Source organism: Triticum aestivum, chromosome 4A (assembly GCF_018294505.1).
Source record: "Triticum aestivum cultivar Chinese Spring chromosome 4A, IWGSC CS RefSeq v2.1, whole genome shotgun sequence".
Classification (NCBI taxonomy): Eukaryota; Viridiplantae; Streptophyta; class Magnoliopsida; order Poales; family Poaceae; genus Triticum; species Triticum aestivum.
Window position 1 is genome coordinate 654,073,204 of NC_057803.1, and position 12,366 is coordinate 654,085,569.

At 44.1% G+C, this 12,366-nt stretch overlaps 1 protein-coding gene across 2 annotated transcripts; it reads left to right on the top strand.

Annotated features, from left to right (window-relative positions):
- The first annotated feature begins 748 nt into the window (after nucleotides 1–748).
- LOC123087897 (uncharacterized) lies at nucleotides 749–10,563 on the top strand. 2 transcript variants are annotated; one of them, XM_044510018.1, is made up of 7 exons: nucleotides 749–803; nucleotides 927–1,071; nucleotides 1,997–2,098; nucleotides 2,186–2,348; nucleotides 2,429–2,487; nucleotides 2,586–2,776; nucleotides 10,093–10,563. In XM_044510018.1, coding segments are annotated over exons 3-7 (516 nt in total). In that variant the 5' UTR covers nucleotides 749–803; nucleotides 927–1,071; the 3' UTR covers nucleotides 10,094–10,563. The 2 variants fall into 2 exon arrangements, with proteins under 2 accessions (XP_044365953.1, XP_044365954.1); XM_044510019.1 differs by having other exon boundaries at nucleotides 769–803; nucleotides 930–1,071.
- Nucleotides 10,564–12,366: the final 1,803 nt, after the last annotated feature.

The window sequence follows — 12,366 nt, forward strand, 5'->3', positions numbered from 1 at the left end:
AGACTAGTAACATGCATATGTTACTAGTCTATGTTACTACCTTCATAGTGGGGAGTAATATATATGTGGTATCATACAAGCCAACATTTATTAAGATGTAGACTCATTTTGCATTGGGATGTGTTATGTTACAGTAACATATTATGTTACTCCAACCATCTCTCTCCTCATTAAATACATGCCATGTAAGCAAACCTTTTTTGGGGTGTGTTATGTTACTTGCTAAATTACTCCCACTATGAGCAGCCTTAACAGAAGCCGTGTGCTAGTAAAATACCTTCGGTGGAATATGCCATCAAGTGATGCTACGTGAATATGGAGAAAAAAACAAAGAAATAAAGTGACGTGGATGAAAATTGCTGAGGTGGCTAGGCGATGATGTGGACGGGCTGCAGAGAATTGGTAGTAGTGGGGATCAACTTCTTAAGAATGTAAGATGTAAGATGTGTGATAACAACTCATAATGCAATAAATATCAATATAAAAGCATGATGCAAAATGGACGTATCACTAGGTGGTATACGGATCTGGATGTAATTTTTATTATTTCTAGTGTTCGTCGTACTATCATGATTGAAGATGAATAGGTTGAAAGTTTTTCCTGCAAAATAAAAGAAAGTACAAATATAAATAAAAAACGAAAATAGAAAACCGAAAAAAAAGCAGGCCGTGGCTCCCGCGCGGCTGGGCCGGCCCGTCTGTGCTCCGCCAGACAGGAACGCGGGTGCCCTACAAATCGGGCGGACGACGCGGAACCGGTCACCCCACTCGCACGCCTGCAGCCCCAGCGCTCCTCTCCCCTGGTGCGCCGCCTCCCCCGTCTCCCTCTCCCTCTCCCTCCATCGATCTCAGCTGCGCCGCCGGGCGGCCGATTCCTTCCTTCGTTGCTGCCGGCTCACTCCTCTTTTTCCTCTCTCGTTGTGCAGCAGTATAGGGCAAGCTAGACCGGGAATCCACCTGTCTCGATCTGGATCAGGCTGGTCTTTGCCGAGGATTAGCAGAGCGGCGGCGGCTTCCATCGGGTTGACGGCGTTGGCAGAGGCGGAGCGCAGCATCCTCTCCTGAGTCAAGGTATAAACACTATTCCTTCCCCTTGTATATGCTGCTGCTGCTCATGGATATTCCCAGCCGAGAGAGAGATAGATGGATAAAATTGAAGCTAGCCACGTCTCTGAACTAACACTGCAGCCAGCTACCTCGTTGAGTAAATTAAAATTGAAGCTAACGCTGCAGCTAGCTGTGATGACTCATGGTTGTTTTTTATTCAGTTTTGTTTCTTTATGTGGTTAAAACCAGTGGGCTGTCCAGTGTACTCTCCTAATCTGTACTGAAATACATGCTGTCCGGGGTGGCAAACATAAATTTGGATGTTTGGGGGCGCCAAAAGACTCTACTTTTCCTAATCCCCCCCCCCCCCCCCCCCCCCCCCCCCCCTGCAGCTTACAACATAGCTCCGCCACTGGTATCTTTGCAATATATATATGTTGATGTAAGCATCATTGGTAGCTATATTTTTGATAGTATGCGTAGATGGTCAAGAAGATGAACAAAAAGAAAAAAGATGGTTAGGGGAGCCGCTGTTTTTGTTGCACTAGCTGCAATGACAGTCATTGTTCGGGCTATAACAAGGAAGAGAAGACCACGTATTACCTATGGCCCCATGCATGAAATAGATCGAATCAGATTTGAATATGTAAACCAAAAAAATTGGCAAAGCGATGTGTTATGTATGGCTGTCAAGTATATGAACTTGGCATGTATCTGTTGCACTTTGGTTGCTTTTGGTAATTTGGTATGTGAATTAGACATGTATGGCTGTCTTCTTTGCAATATGCAGGGGCTTTTTGTAGTTTCATTTTCTTTGGGGTCCTGCTGCAAATTGTACTCTCATGCTTACCTAATGGATGAATGGGTCCTTCTGGACCATATCCTTTGTTCAAAAAATAAGTTTCTGTTGGTGACGAATTTGATTTTCCTTTTTTCCTTTCTTCTTTAGATGTCGACGCTCAGAACTTTGAGAGCAAGACCTCAGAGAGGTTTCCCTCTGATCTGTCTGACATATGATTATATGGAGCATATGGTCAAATTTTCGGGCCGGGTTAATCTTCCTCTCCTTTGATTTAATTTCATTTGTGGACATTGATTGGAATCTAGGCTGAAGCTTGTTTATCTATTTCTTTTTCAGACTGTGGGTCTCAAAAGATCTCAAGAGAAAGAGGACTATTTTGATATTGAGTTTGAAACTCAAAGAGAGGCCAGCTATGTGTTTTACGTTCTCAATGGAAAGGTGCCACTCATGGAGTTCAGTTGGGCTCCGAGGAACCTTACCAGCAAAAAACCACCATCAGGTATAACATTAATACTTGTTTCTAACCTCAAGCGCAAGGTCACACACGAATTCTCATTCTCCACCTGTTTTTCTGTGTAGGAGTAGTGGAAGTTTCCTTCATACCACCAACTTATGACCTTGATGCCTACAGCGAGACGGTAATATGACCTCGATTCCTGCTCTGTTCGTGACATGTTGTATTTACTTGATTTAAATTTTGTTGTAGCTAATAGAAAGATGTCTTACTTTTGTGCAGCCGTCACTGCCAATCCCCGCCAACCAGCCATTCCCCACAGTGTGGAAAATCCCAACACAGAATGACCCACTGGCACAACCTGACCAACTTCCTGCAATGCGGTATCCCCCAAGCAGGGTTCAGATGGACCAAGTGGACCCGCGCCCTCCATACGAAGCACGCTTCTGGCCACAAGTCCTTCCGACATACTAGTAAGCTGTCGTAATTTTATTTATCCATTAATGCATGGTCTATATACTCGTTACCTGCTTGGTAGTTTTGTTGTGAATTGCTCATTGTTGCTGCTTGAAAATATAATTAAGGGCAATGTTGTACAGAGGCTAGATGACAAATATGTTCAGAGAAGTTTCACTTTCGAAAAAGTACGCAGCCACAAAATATATCCAATCATATCCTGTATGCTATATTTGTTTAGCAGAGGACAGTAATGTTTCAATATTTATAGAACTGCAAGCATAAAAGAGAAGAGAATCAAAGGGATCACAATTTCTGGTTGCCTACTCTACATTCATTTTACATGGCATGAGTGTTAACTTAGAAACTTATGCTATGCGTGTTCCGAAAGTGTATGAAGGCACGTTCCTTGTATCCCTCTTTTTCTTCACTATGAACAAATTGTAATGAACTGTAAATACGGAAGAAAAACTTCCACTATGGAATTAGTCTGATATACATAGAAGGGCATCTGAATTTCCACTGTGGATAGTAGTAATAATTGGCAGTTAATAGCAAGGTTTTCGAGTCGATGAGTCGACAAGTCGCTCGGGGGGAGCGACTCTAGACTAGTCGTGACTAGTCTAGACTCATGGTCGATGAGTCGACATGCGACGAGTCGACGTGAGTTAAGCAGTAGAAACTAGGTACAATAAAACCAGCCTTGTTCTTGAGTGGTTCCAATTCAGCCCTCAACTCTTCATCATGCACAACCACCCTTGTTCATGCACAACCAGGGGAGGAGCAGACCACCACCACCACCACCACCAACAACAACAAGGGGAGGAGAGCAGAAGCAGACCAGCAGCAGCAACAACCATGGGTTGAGGGGAGGAGCAGACCAGCAGCAGCAACCAGGCGAGGAGGGGAGGAGCAGACCAGCAACAACAGCAACCAGGGAAGAAGCAGACCAGCATCAGCAACCAGGGGAGGAGCAGCAAGCCAGCAACCAGGGGCGGCGGCGGCTGCCAAGGAGAGGGTTGGGTCGGGAAGGGGAACAGGTTCGATCTAGGTTTCCACGGGGGATGGTACGATACAGTAAAAAAACATATGACAGGCGGGCCCAAAAAAAATGAGTCGTTCGACCCAGAAAACACGACTAGTCGTGACTAGTCAAGACTAGTCGCTCTAGTCGCTCGACTCATCCCATGAGTCAAGTCGCCAGGCTGAGTCGACCATGCCAGTGTGACTCATAGACTAGTCGACGACTAGTCGCGACTAGTCGAGCGACTCAAAAACAGAGGTTAATAGTAAGATCATACCATTAGTTATCTTGATCGTCCATGACTGCTGAAATAATGCTGCAGTAGCGGTGGCACGCCTCTCCCTAGCAAGATCCCTGATTGTGTCACCAAAACATGTCTCTATTAACCAGAAAATATCGAAGGGAAGGTATTCATTCAGAAACTCTCCAAGGGTGATCAAGTATGAACACTTGCTAAAACGTGCATTCAACAATACTTAAACGAAAAGGTGTGGTAGCACCCGGGACTCCCGGCACCCCCTTATCATGCCGTTGAGTTTCATTTGGATTCGTGCTATGGTCAGACTAGGAACAGATCATTTGCAGCAGCAGTCAGCTTTATCAGCCCATTTGACTCTTCTAATGGAGGTGTAGGTAGGCGCTTACCAGTGTATAGGACAACTGTAGGTGACTGTTTTTGACTAGCCTGTGTCCGACAGGTCTGAGATGATGGTCACTGTTTTTGACAGTGCTGTGTGACGCCATTGAAAGTTGTACGTGTTCCTTTGTGCCCCAGCAAAAATAAAATGGAGAACAAACATAAAAGCTTCTCGATCATACAGTTTTGACGACACGTCAGCAGTGCCCCGTGCGGCTCATTGGTGCAACAACATTTTTCTAAGTTGGCGACGCGTCCATGCAGTAAAACTTTCACCGAAGGAGCAGCATATTGAGTCGTGCGGATGTGACTGGTCATGCCTTCGTACAGGGTGTGCATGGGGAAGTAGGAGTGGAATCTAATTTAGCTGCAGGAGTAAGATTCCGTGGTAAAGTTGTGTGGTCAAATCAAGAACCATAGGCAGCAGCGATACTGTTTAAAGTAGGTCTGCTAATGAAGCTGGTCGCACAGGACCTGGCGCAGATCTCCACGAGCTGGATTTTGAACGAACGGTCCTGATAACAGGGTGTACAGACACCCGGGTGCTAAAAAGCCTCTCTCATACTTAAAGGAAGATGAATCTGTAAAACACGTGTTTCGTTGTTAGAAGGCTGCACCTGTGTCAACTGTATATGTGATCTAGATCATACACAGGAAATACAAACAGAATATAAAACTATTTTGGAAGAATAGATGCACACGCAGCCCCATTGGTAATGAACTAATGATGTCTTGCAGAATTTGGAATAGACACTTGTTGAGCATTAATAAAGAACTCCTGCTTACATGCATCCCCCCTAGTTATGTTACTAAAAATAGTACAGAAATTTTGATGGCAGGGAGCATATAAGGTTTCTAAGACTGTATGGTGCCTCATGTCTAATTTTGATGGCAGGAAGGTGTGCACATCAATAATAAGTTAATAAGCACAATGTTTATGGCATGCAAGAGAAGTGTACAATGGGAAGCACGGCAGTCCAAGGAAAAGAATACATGCTCCTATCTTATGCTTAAGAACTTGAAAATATAATAAAACTATGGATTCGAAGGATTTCAGTCAAAAATACAGATTGGTAATATATGCTTCAAAGAATAACTCATTGTTTAGAAATTCCACCAAAAGATGTATTATTTTCAGTTAGAAATATTACTGTACAATCTAATATATAGCTAACAATCTACTGAAAAATAAAGTATAAAAGCATGATGCTAAAAATGTTAACGCACACACTCCATTCTTTCCACTCGGATGCTCTATTTACCAATGATCAGAACTGTATGAAGGTCAATGTTGTGACATTTACCTTGCAGCCTACCATAACGGAGTCCAGCCCATAGAGCTTAGTAGAATCTATACTTCTATGCTCCCTCATCCTAGTAATTCAGGCATTAAGCTTCAAGCAGTAGGACTCTTTGGTTACATCTTTTAGCAACGGTCCCTCCATTGATTCAGCCTTGTTGTCAGGCACATAAATTATAGTAAGACAGTTATAGTTTACCCATCAAGAAAAGAAGTCTGGATAATTAAATAATGTTTTTACTATTGCCAATAAAGTTTTCACTGCAGAAAACTACACAAAAGAAAACAGGCACACTGTTTTCTCATTTATTCAATGCTAAAAGGGGATGCATGCGTTTCTGCATTCTATCACTTGTATTTTTTTTCTCAGAATAAAGTATTTGGCTTGCTGTCGCCTAGAAATAACAGAAAGCTAAAACAATATTCATATGATAACTCATGAGAAATAACCAGCATCAAGTCTGAAATCATATTTCACACTGAGAGGGGCACCTAATTCACAAACCTAACAATATTTCACAGTGATTTTTTCCAAGCCATTGTAGTAGTAATATATATATGTATACTCCCTCCGTTCCTAAATATTTATTTTTTAAGAGATTCAAATGGACTACCACATACGGATGTATATAGACATATTTTAGAGTGTAGATTCACTCATTTTGCTCCGTATGTAGTCACTTGTTGAAATCTCTAGAAAGACAAATATTGAAACGGAGGGAGTAATTCACAATACAAGTCACTACCATAATGTACATCAAAACCTATGATTGCCTTGTACCAGACTGAATTTGCTGACATCTTTTGAGATCAAATTTTTAACTGCACTTACTTTGCATGTCCCTGTTCAAGATATACAGAAATGGAAGCACTCTTGTTAAGCAAAACGATGAATTCCTGACAATTTGCATAATGGTGATGCTAAATGGGATTTATCACCTGTTTCTCCCACATGGAACACTGAAATTGAACTGATTGGAACTACTAATAAGAAGTGCATATTAGTTTCTGGTTGCACCTAATAAGAAAATTGGAACACTCTTGCAATCTGAGAGGTTCGCACAAAGTTACATGTGCTGTTCCATAGAAGAGATTGGACTGGAAGTACTACACAGCCTTAAGAGGAATACTAACAGGTTCATGCTCCTGGAACTTTGTTCTTTTCATAGAGCCTGAACGCAACTGGCACATAGCTACTGGTTCAATTTTTGGATATAAGCATGTCCAAAACTGATTTTAGAATTGTGATGGTTCGGTTCAGCTCTAACCTATACAACCTACATCAAATAAACATACAACAGTTGCATTTATAGAAACGGTCTCGCCACAGATTAGCTCTCACTCAGATTTCGGAACAGAGCCTCGACTAATAAAGTGACAACGAAGTATTGCACAGGACCTAGCAACAAACAACATATCAATTGTAACCCAACTCCATTGAGAAAACCAGGTATTCCGGTATTGCCTCAAGTCCCCAGGCACTTCATTCTCAAGATTAAAATAGATTACAACAGTAGATCTTTGAACTCCTGTGATCATATAGATCCCAGTCACTTCACTGTTTATATAGCCCAGTTCACTATCCAGAGAATCAACTCTTACCAAAGTCATAAAATGATACTCCCTCCGTCCGGAAATACTTGTCATCAAAATGGATAAAAGAGGATGTATCTAGATGTATTTTAGTTTTAGATACATCTTTTTTTATCCATTTTGATGACAAGTATTTTCGGACGGAGGGAGTAATTATTTTGCTATTTGACAACCAAACAATACAAAGGAGGAATGCACTTCAAAGTGCACCATTAAGTAGTTTACATATCTATGCCAGTAATATGCAAGGAGAAGAAATGAACAAAAGACCAGAGTGTGATGCAATATTACCTAGGAAGAGATGCATGTTTTCTATCTTCTGGGACTACAGGGCCGCTACCATCACTTTCTTCAAGAGAGAACTGCTGCTTAAAATTATGGACAGCACTGACAAGCATAACCAAAAATATTGCTGTCAGTAATAGTTGACACAACAAACAGAAATGAGGGAATAGAGACATAGAAAAACTAACTCTCTGTGCCATCTATTCAACAACTGCAGATGATATTCCAATATCTCCTGGAATATCAGCTCCCTTATATCATCCTTTGAGGCTTTGACACTCTGCTGTGCTCAGAGTCAAACTCCATTTTTCTGATTGGCTGACAGGATGGTTCTCTCTCTGGCTTGGAAAGGCCTTTAAAGTATGGATCAGTCAATGCCTGACAAAATACAAATATTGAAGGAAACATTACAACTTACTCCATAGAAATATAACAAATTAATGCCGCAAACAGAGAGAAGAAACCAAGAGATCAGAATGACAAAGTAGCACGAAATGACCACCTCTTCCGCAGTTGGACAATCCTTAGGTTCAAAGACTAGTAGCTTCTCCAAGAGTTTTACTCCCAAAGGATCTGCATTAGGAAACTTCTGAGAAAATGGGACTGGGTCTTTCTTTCTCATACTGCTCAAGTTCCTTATTGCTTTCTCAATTCGGACCTGGGAAGAAACAAAAACAAGGAAGTCAAATTTTGGGCTCACTGAATACATTTACCAGACAAACTAAATATATATTCTTCCCCTGAATTTAGTACCGTACCCGAGAAATTGTATACATTGAAGGTGTGCCTAGAAGATCAGTCCCTAAGTCTAACTGATGGACAGCATTTTTACCAGGAAACAAAGGCTTTCCAGTCAGCACCTCAGCAAAAATGAACCCAATGCTCCAGATGTCAATGGCAGGTGTATGCTGCATTTTGGAGTGAACAAAAGTCAAAAATAGATTAAGAACAAGCATCTGATCAAAATCCTGGAAATTACTAACCATGCTTTTGCTTTTCTTGGAAGTAAGAGAAGTTCACGTGATTGTAGCCAAAGTTACTATTCAAAAGGGAAGTGATCCGGTATTCTTCTAGAGCATAGGATGAACCAATGTTCAGATAAATTCATGAATGAAATTAAGTCACAAAATACAAAATGATAGAGATGACAGTGAAATCTGTACCAAAGATGGAGAACCCATAACAATAAAGCATAGGCACATAGTGGATTTAAAATTTCGCCAGAAAACCTATCATCAGAGAAGATGAAAGCAAAGACTATGTATTTGCCTTAGTTGTGCATACTTTGAGCACCTGATGGAATTGCAAACCTTGTAACCATGTAAAATTATTATATTTGATCAATGCTGAATCCTACAAGGAAAAAAAGAGTGTATAACTGTAATACCAATTACCAATACGGATCATTCTTCTGCACTATGCATGCATCACACCAAGATCCAAATACAGGTGTCTCTTGTTCTCTCCTATAGTTCTCGGAGACGACCTTCCCTAGTTCGCTGTTACTGGCACTCACAGTTCATAACAAATACACAGCTAGAAATGAACAGAAAAAAGACCCAGGAAAAACTGAAGAGAGGCGGGCTAACCTTGGTACAGCAGGCTAGCGTAGTTTCCAGAGACAATGGCTGCAGGTGGGCGGAGGGAGCTTAGGGAGTGGCCGTGTGGGGGAAGCGGCGGAGTCCAGGCCAACTCTATTGTGTGAGGAGGGAGGCGGTAGCGGATCATGCCGGCATCTGATGGAAAAAATATAATCTGATGACACAGCGTGGGGACTAGGGCAGCAGCATCGCGTGGAGCGGCAGCGTCGCGTGGGGCGGCCGCTGGCTTGGCGCCGGTAGAGAAGTTGGCGGCGAGCAATTGTGGAGGAGTCCTCTTGGTTGCCTTCGGGAGTATTTGAGCGGTGGCTGCACAAGGAGCGCGTGCGAGGAATACAAATCGGGAAGGAGCGCAATTAGCGGCACGGTTAGCAAATTAAGAGATTGCAAACCGGGGACGCGGAGCACAAAAGTTTGGCAGATCATGGTCTGGGTGTTGACAGGATGTATCCGGTCCGTCAATTGTTTTGTGCGATGATGGAGCTAAGCTGTACTGTTAGATTTACCAAGTTAGAACGATCTAAGGGCACTACGGTCTAAGAGCGCTGGATGATCTGTGTGCAGTTTTCTGGGTGGACGTTGGAAAGTTTTAGTTTGCTCTTTTATTAGTAGTGGAGATAATTTAATACTCCCTCCGTCCGGAAATACTTGTCATCAAAATGAATAGAAGGGGATGTATCTAGATGTATATTAGTTATAGATACATCCATTTTTATCCATTTTGATGACAAGTATTTTCGGACGGAGGGAGTATCATTCTGTTTATCAGATTGATTGTATACAACAGGTGTTTTTTTGGGAGATGACCACCGCCCCTATTGCAGCTTATTTTGTTTATACATGTATTTTGTTATTTTATTTTTGCGGAGGGGACTAATATCACTTCTATTGTGCAGATTGATAGTACAGGAGGGGGACATTTTTTTGGGGAGATGAGCGGTGGAGCACTTTTTTTGGGGGAGATGAAGGGTGGAGCACTCGTCACCTTCCGGTGAATCAGGAGTCATCTTCAGTTTTGGAAGAGGGGATGCAGCAGTTAGTTTTGTATGCCTTTCTTGACAGTCGTGTTCGCTTTACTTGTATCATCATGCGTTACAGACAGTCTGTGGACACAACAAGAGACTTGATATCATGTGGACTCAGCGTCAAGACCAAAGGTCGAACTGGTTGTATGCATAAACTGAATCAAGATCAGAGCACACGGCGAGATGGTTTCCATTCCAGACGCCCATATCAATTGGGGTTGCCTTGCTTGATTTTGCTACTCCTTGTTCACTTTTATAAGGCATTGTAGACATTCTAAACAGCGTGCAAAACAGCTTGTCTAAAACGATTTATAGAAGTGAACGGAGGGAGTATTCAAAGTAGCCTGTCTTGCTCAGTTTCAAGGTGAGGACATCTTACACAAATGGAACCGCTTTTCAGCATTCCTTTCCAAACAGACTTTTTCGTCCTGCTTTATATACTTCTTTCGTCACAAAATAAGTAACAACCGAGGAAAGTACACGGCTGAAGCTTCAGCGTTCCTCCTACCCCTGTCCACTGCAAATCAGAGAGGAGCAGTTGAGTAAATTGCCAAAAACCTTCACAATTACATCGCATAGTGCGAAAAAACATTATTTTTATAAAAGTTTGTCGAGAACACCGATTTTGATAATATGATGCGAGAACACTGAAACGATGACCGCGGCCGGCGTGGTTGTTCGAGCAGCATAGGAGGACGCGTAGGAGCACCGGCCACTGCCCAGCACCTCGTCGCTCCGCTGGGCGCATGGGAATGAGCGCTGGCGTGGACGACGGGGACACGCGCGTTAGGTCCTCGGCATGTTTGGGCCGCCGGAGAGCAACAACATGTTCCGGCCGCTCGAGCAGCAGCCATGGGACGTTGTGGAGCTCCATGCCTCGTCGGCCTTGCTCTGCGCCTCGCCGGAATTGTGCCGCCAAGGATCCAAGGCCCGCACACGTCAGAGCCAGCCCGCCATGGACGGCCGTGACTCACGTGCTTCCCACTGGTGGGCGCACGCAGGGTGCTCGACTAAATGTCGAGGCCGCTCCAGAGCTTGCGGAGCTACGCGACAGATGGTCTGCGGAGAAACCCTTGTGCGCGTGTGCTCGGCCTCCTCGGAGCTGCGGAAGACGACGACGTAGACGAGGCTAGAGCTCCACCTCGCCAAGCTCTCTAGCGTGCTGTCTCAGGAGCTCCATGCATTGCCCCTGTGTGCTTTGGGCCTGGGAGCCACGCCCGAAGGCCTTGTTCATGTCATGTGCGCAGCCTAGGTAGACAGAGAGGGCGCTTGTCCTACTCCTAGCCTAGCGCTGCCGTCTGCCTGTAAGATGGAAGCGTTCCTACTCTCCGTGAAGAGCCGCGTGAGCTTATATAGATCGAGGGCAAGAAGAGCCCTTGCGGTGGCTTACAAGTTGAACCTGATCGCTAGGATACAGGTTTGGTACATGAGGATAGAGATAAAGGGTGTTACGGGAGAGAGAAGAAGATAAACAGTTGAGATTATAATCTATCCTAATTCTAACACTGCCGACCAACGCAAGCTGGAACAGCAGGACCAGACAGCGGACAGAGCCCACTCCGGCGTGCGTGCGTGCCGTACGAGAGAAGCCGTCCCTTCCCTTCGGCGCCGACGCTAAGATGCAGGCGGCCACGTACTGGACGGTCGTGGCGAGCAGTTACTCGTGCTGGCGCAGTATGTTGGAATAAGCCACGCCCCACGCCCCATGATCCGGCGGGTGCGTGCATGCTGATCAAGCCAGTTCGGTGGTCTGCGGCCGTGGCGAAGTGTCGCGTGTGTGCACGCTCGAGTGGGCCGTATGGCCGGGTGTGCTGTTAGTGCATGGCGTGAGTCTGTTGTAGTTTCGGCCGAGTCGCTGGGCCGTGCGTATAGCTAGCTAGCTAGTGGGTTAGTGTGCATGCAGGTCATGGTGTAAGTGCGTGCGTGTGGCCAGGGCTACTTAGGCCTTGTTCAATGTGAGATGCTTGGGGAGGTGCTTAGAAAAATAAACCGATTTTTTCTGAAGCACCGGTGTCTATTTCTACAGGAGAGACGCTTAACTAAGCGTCTCTCCTGTAGAAATAGGCACTGGTGCTTAAGAAAAGTCTGGTTTATTTCTCTAAGCACCTCTCCTAAGCATCTTGCATTGTACGAGGCCTTAAGCTG

Excerpts from the sequence above, each read along its gene's own strand:
- LOC123087897 (XM_044510018.1), top strand. The coding sequence starts at position 1,997 with ATGTCGACGCTCAGAACTTTGAGAGCAAGACCTCAGAGAGGTTTCCCT. Across the intron at positions 2,099-2,185 it reads TGGTCAAATTTTCGGGCCGG|ACTGTGGGTCTCAAAAGATC; the intron begins GTTAATCTTCCT and ends TTTCTTTTTCAG. Across the intron at positions 2,349-2,428 it reads CAGCAAAAAACCACCATCAG|GAGTAGTGGAAGTTTCCTTC; the intron begins GTATAACATTAA and ends TTTTCTGTGTAG.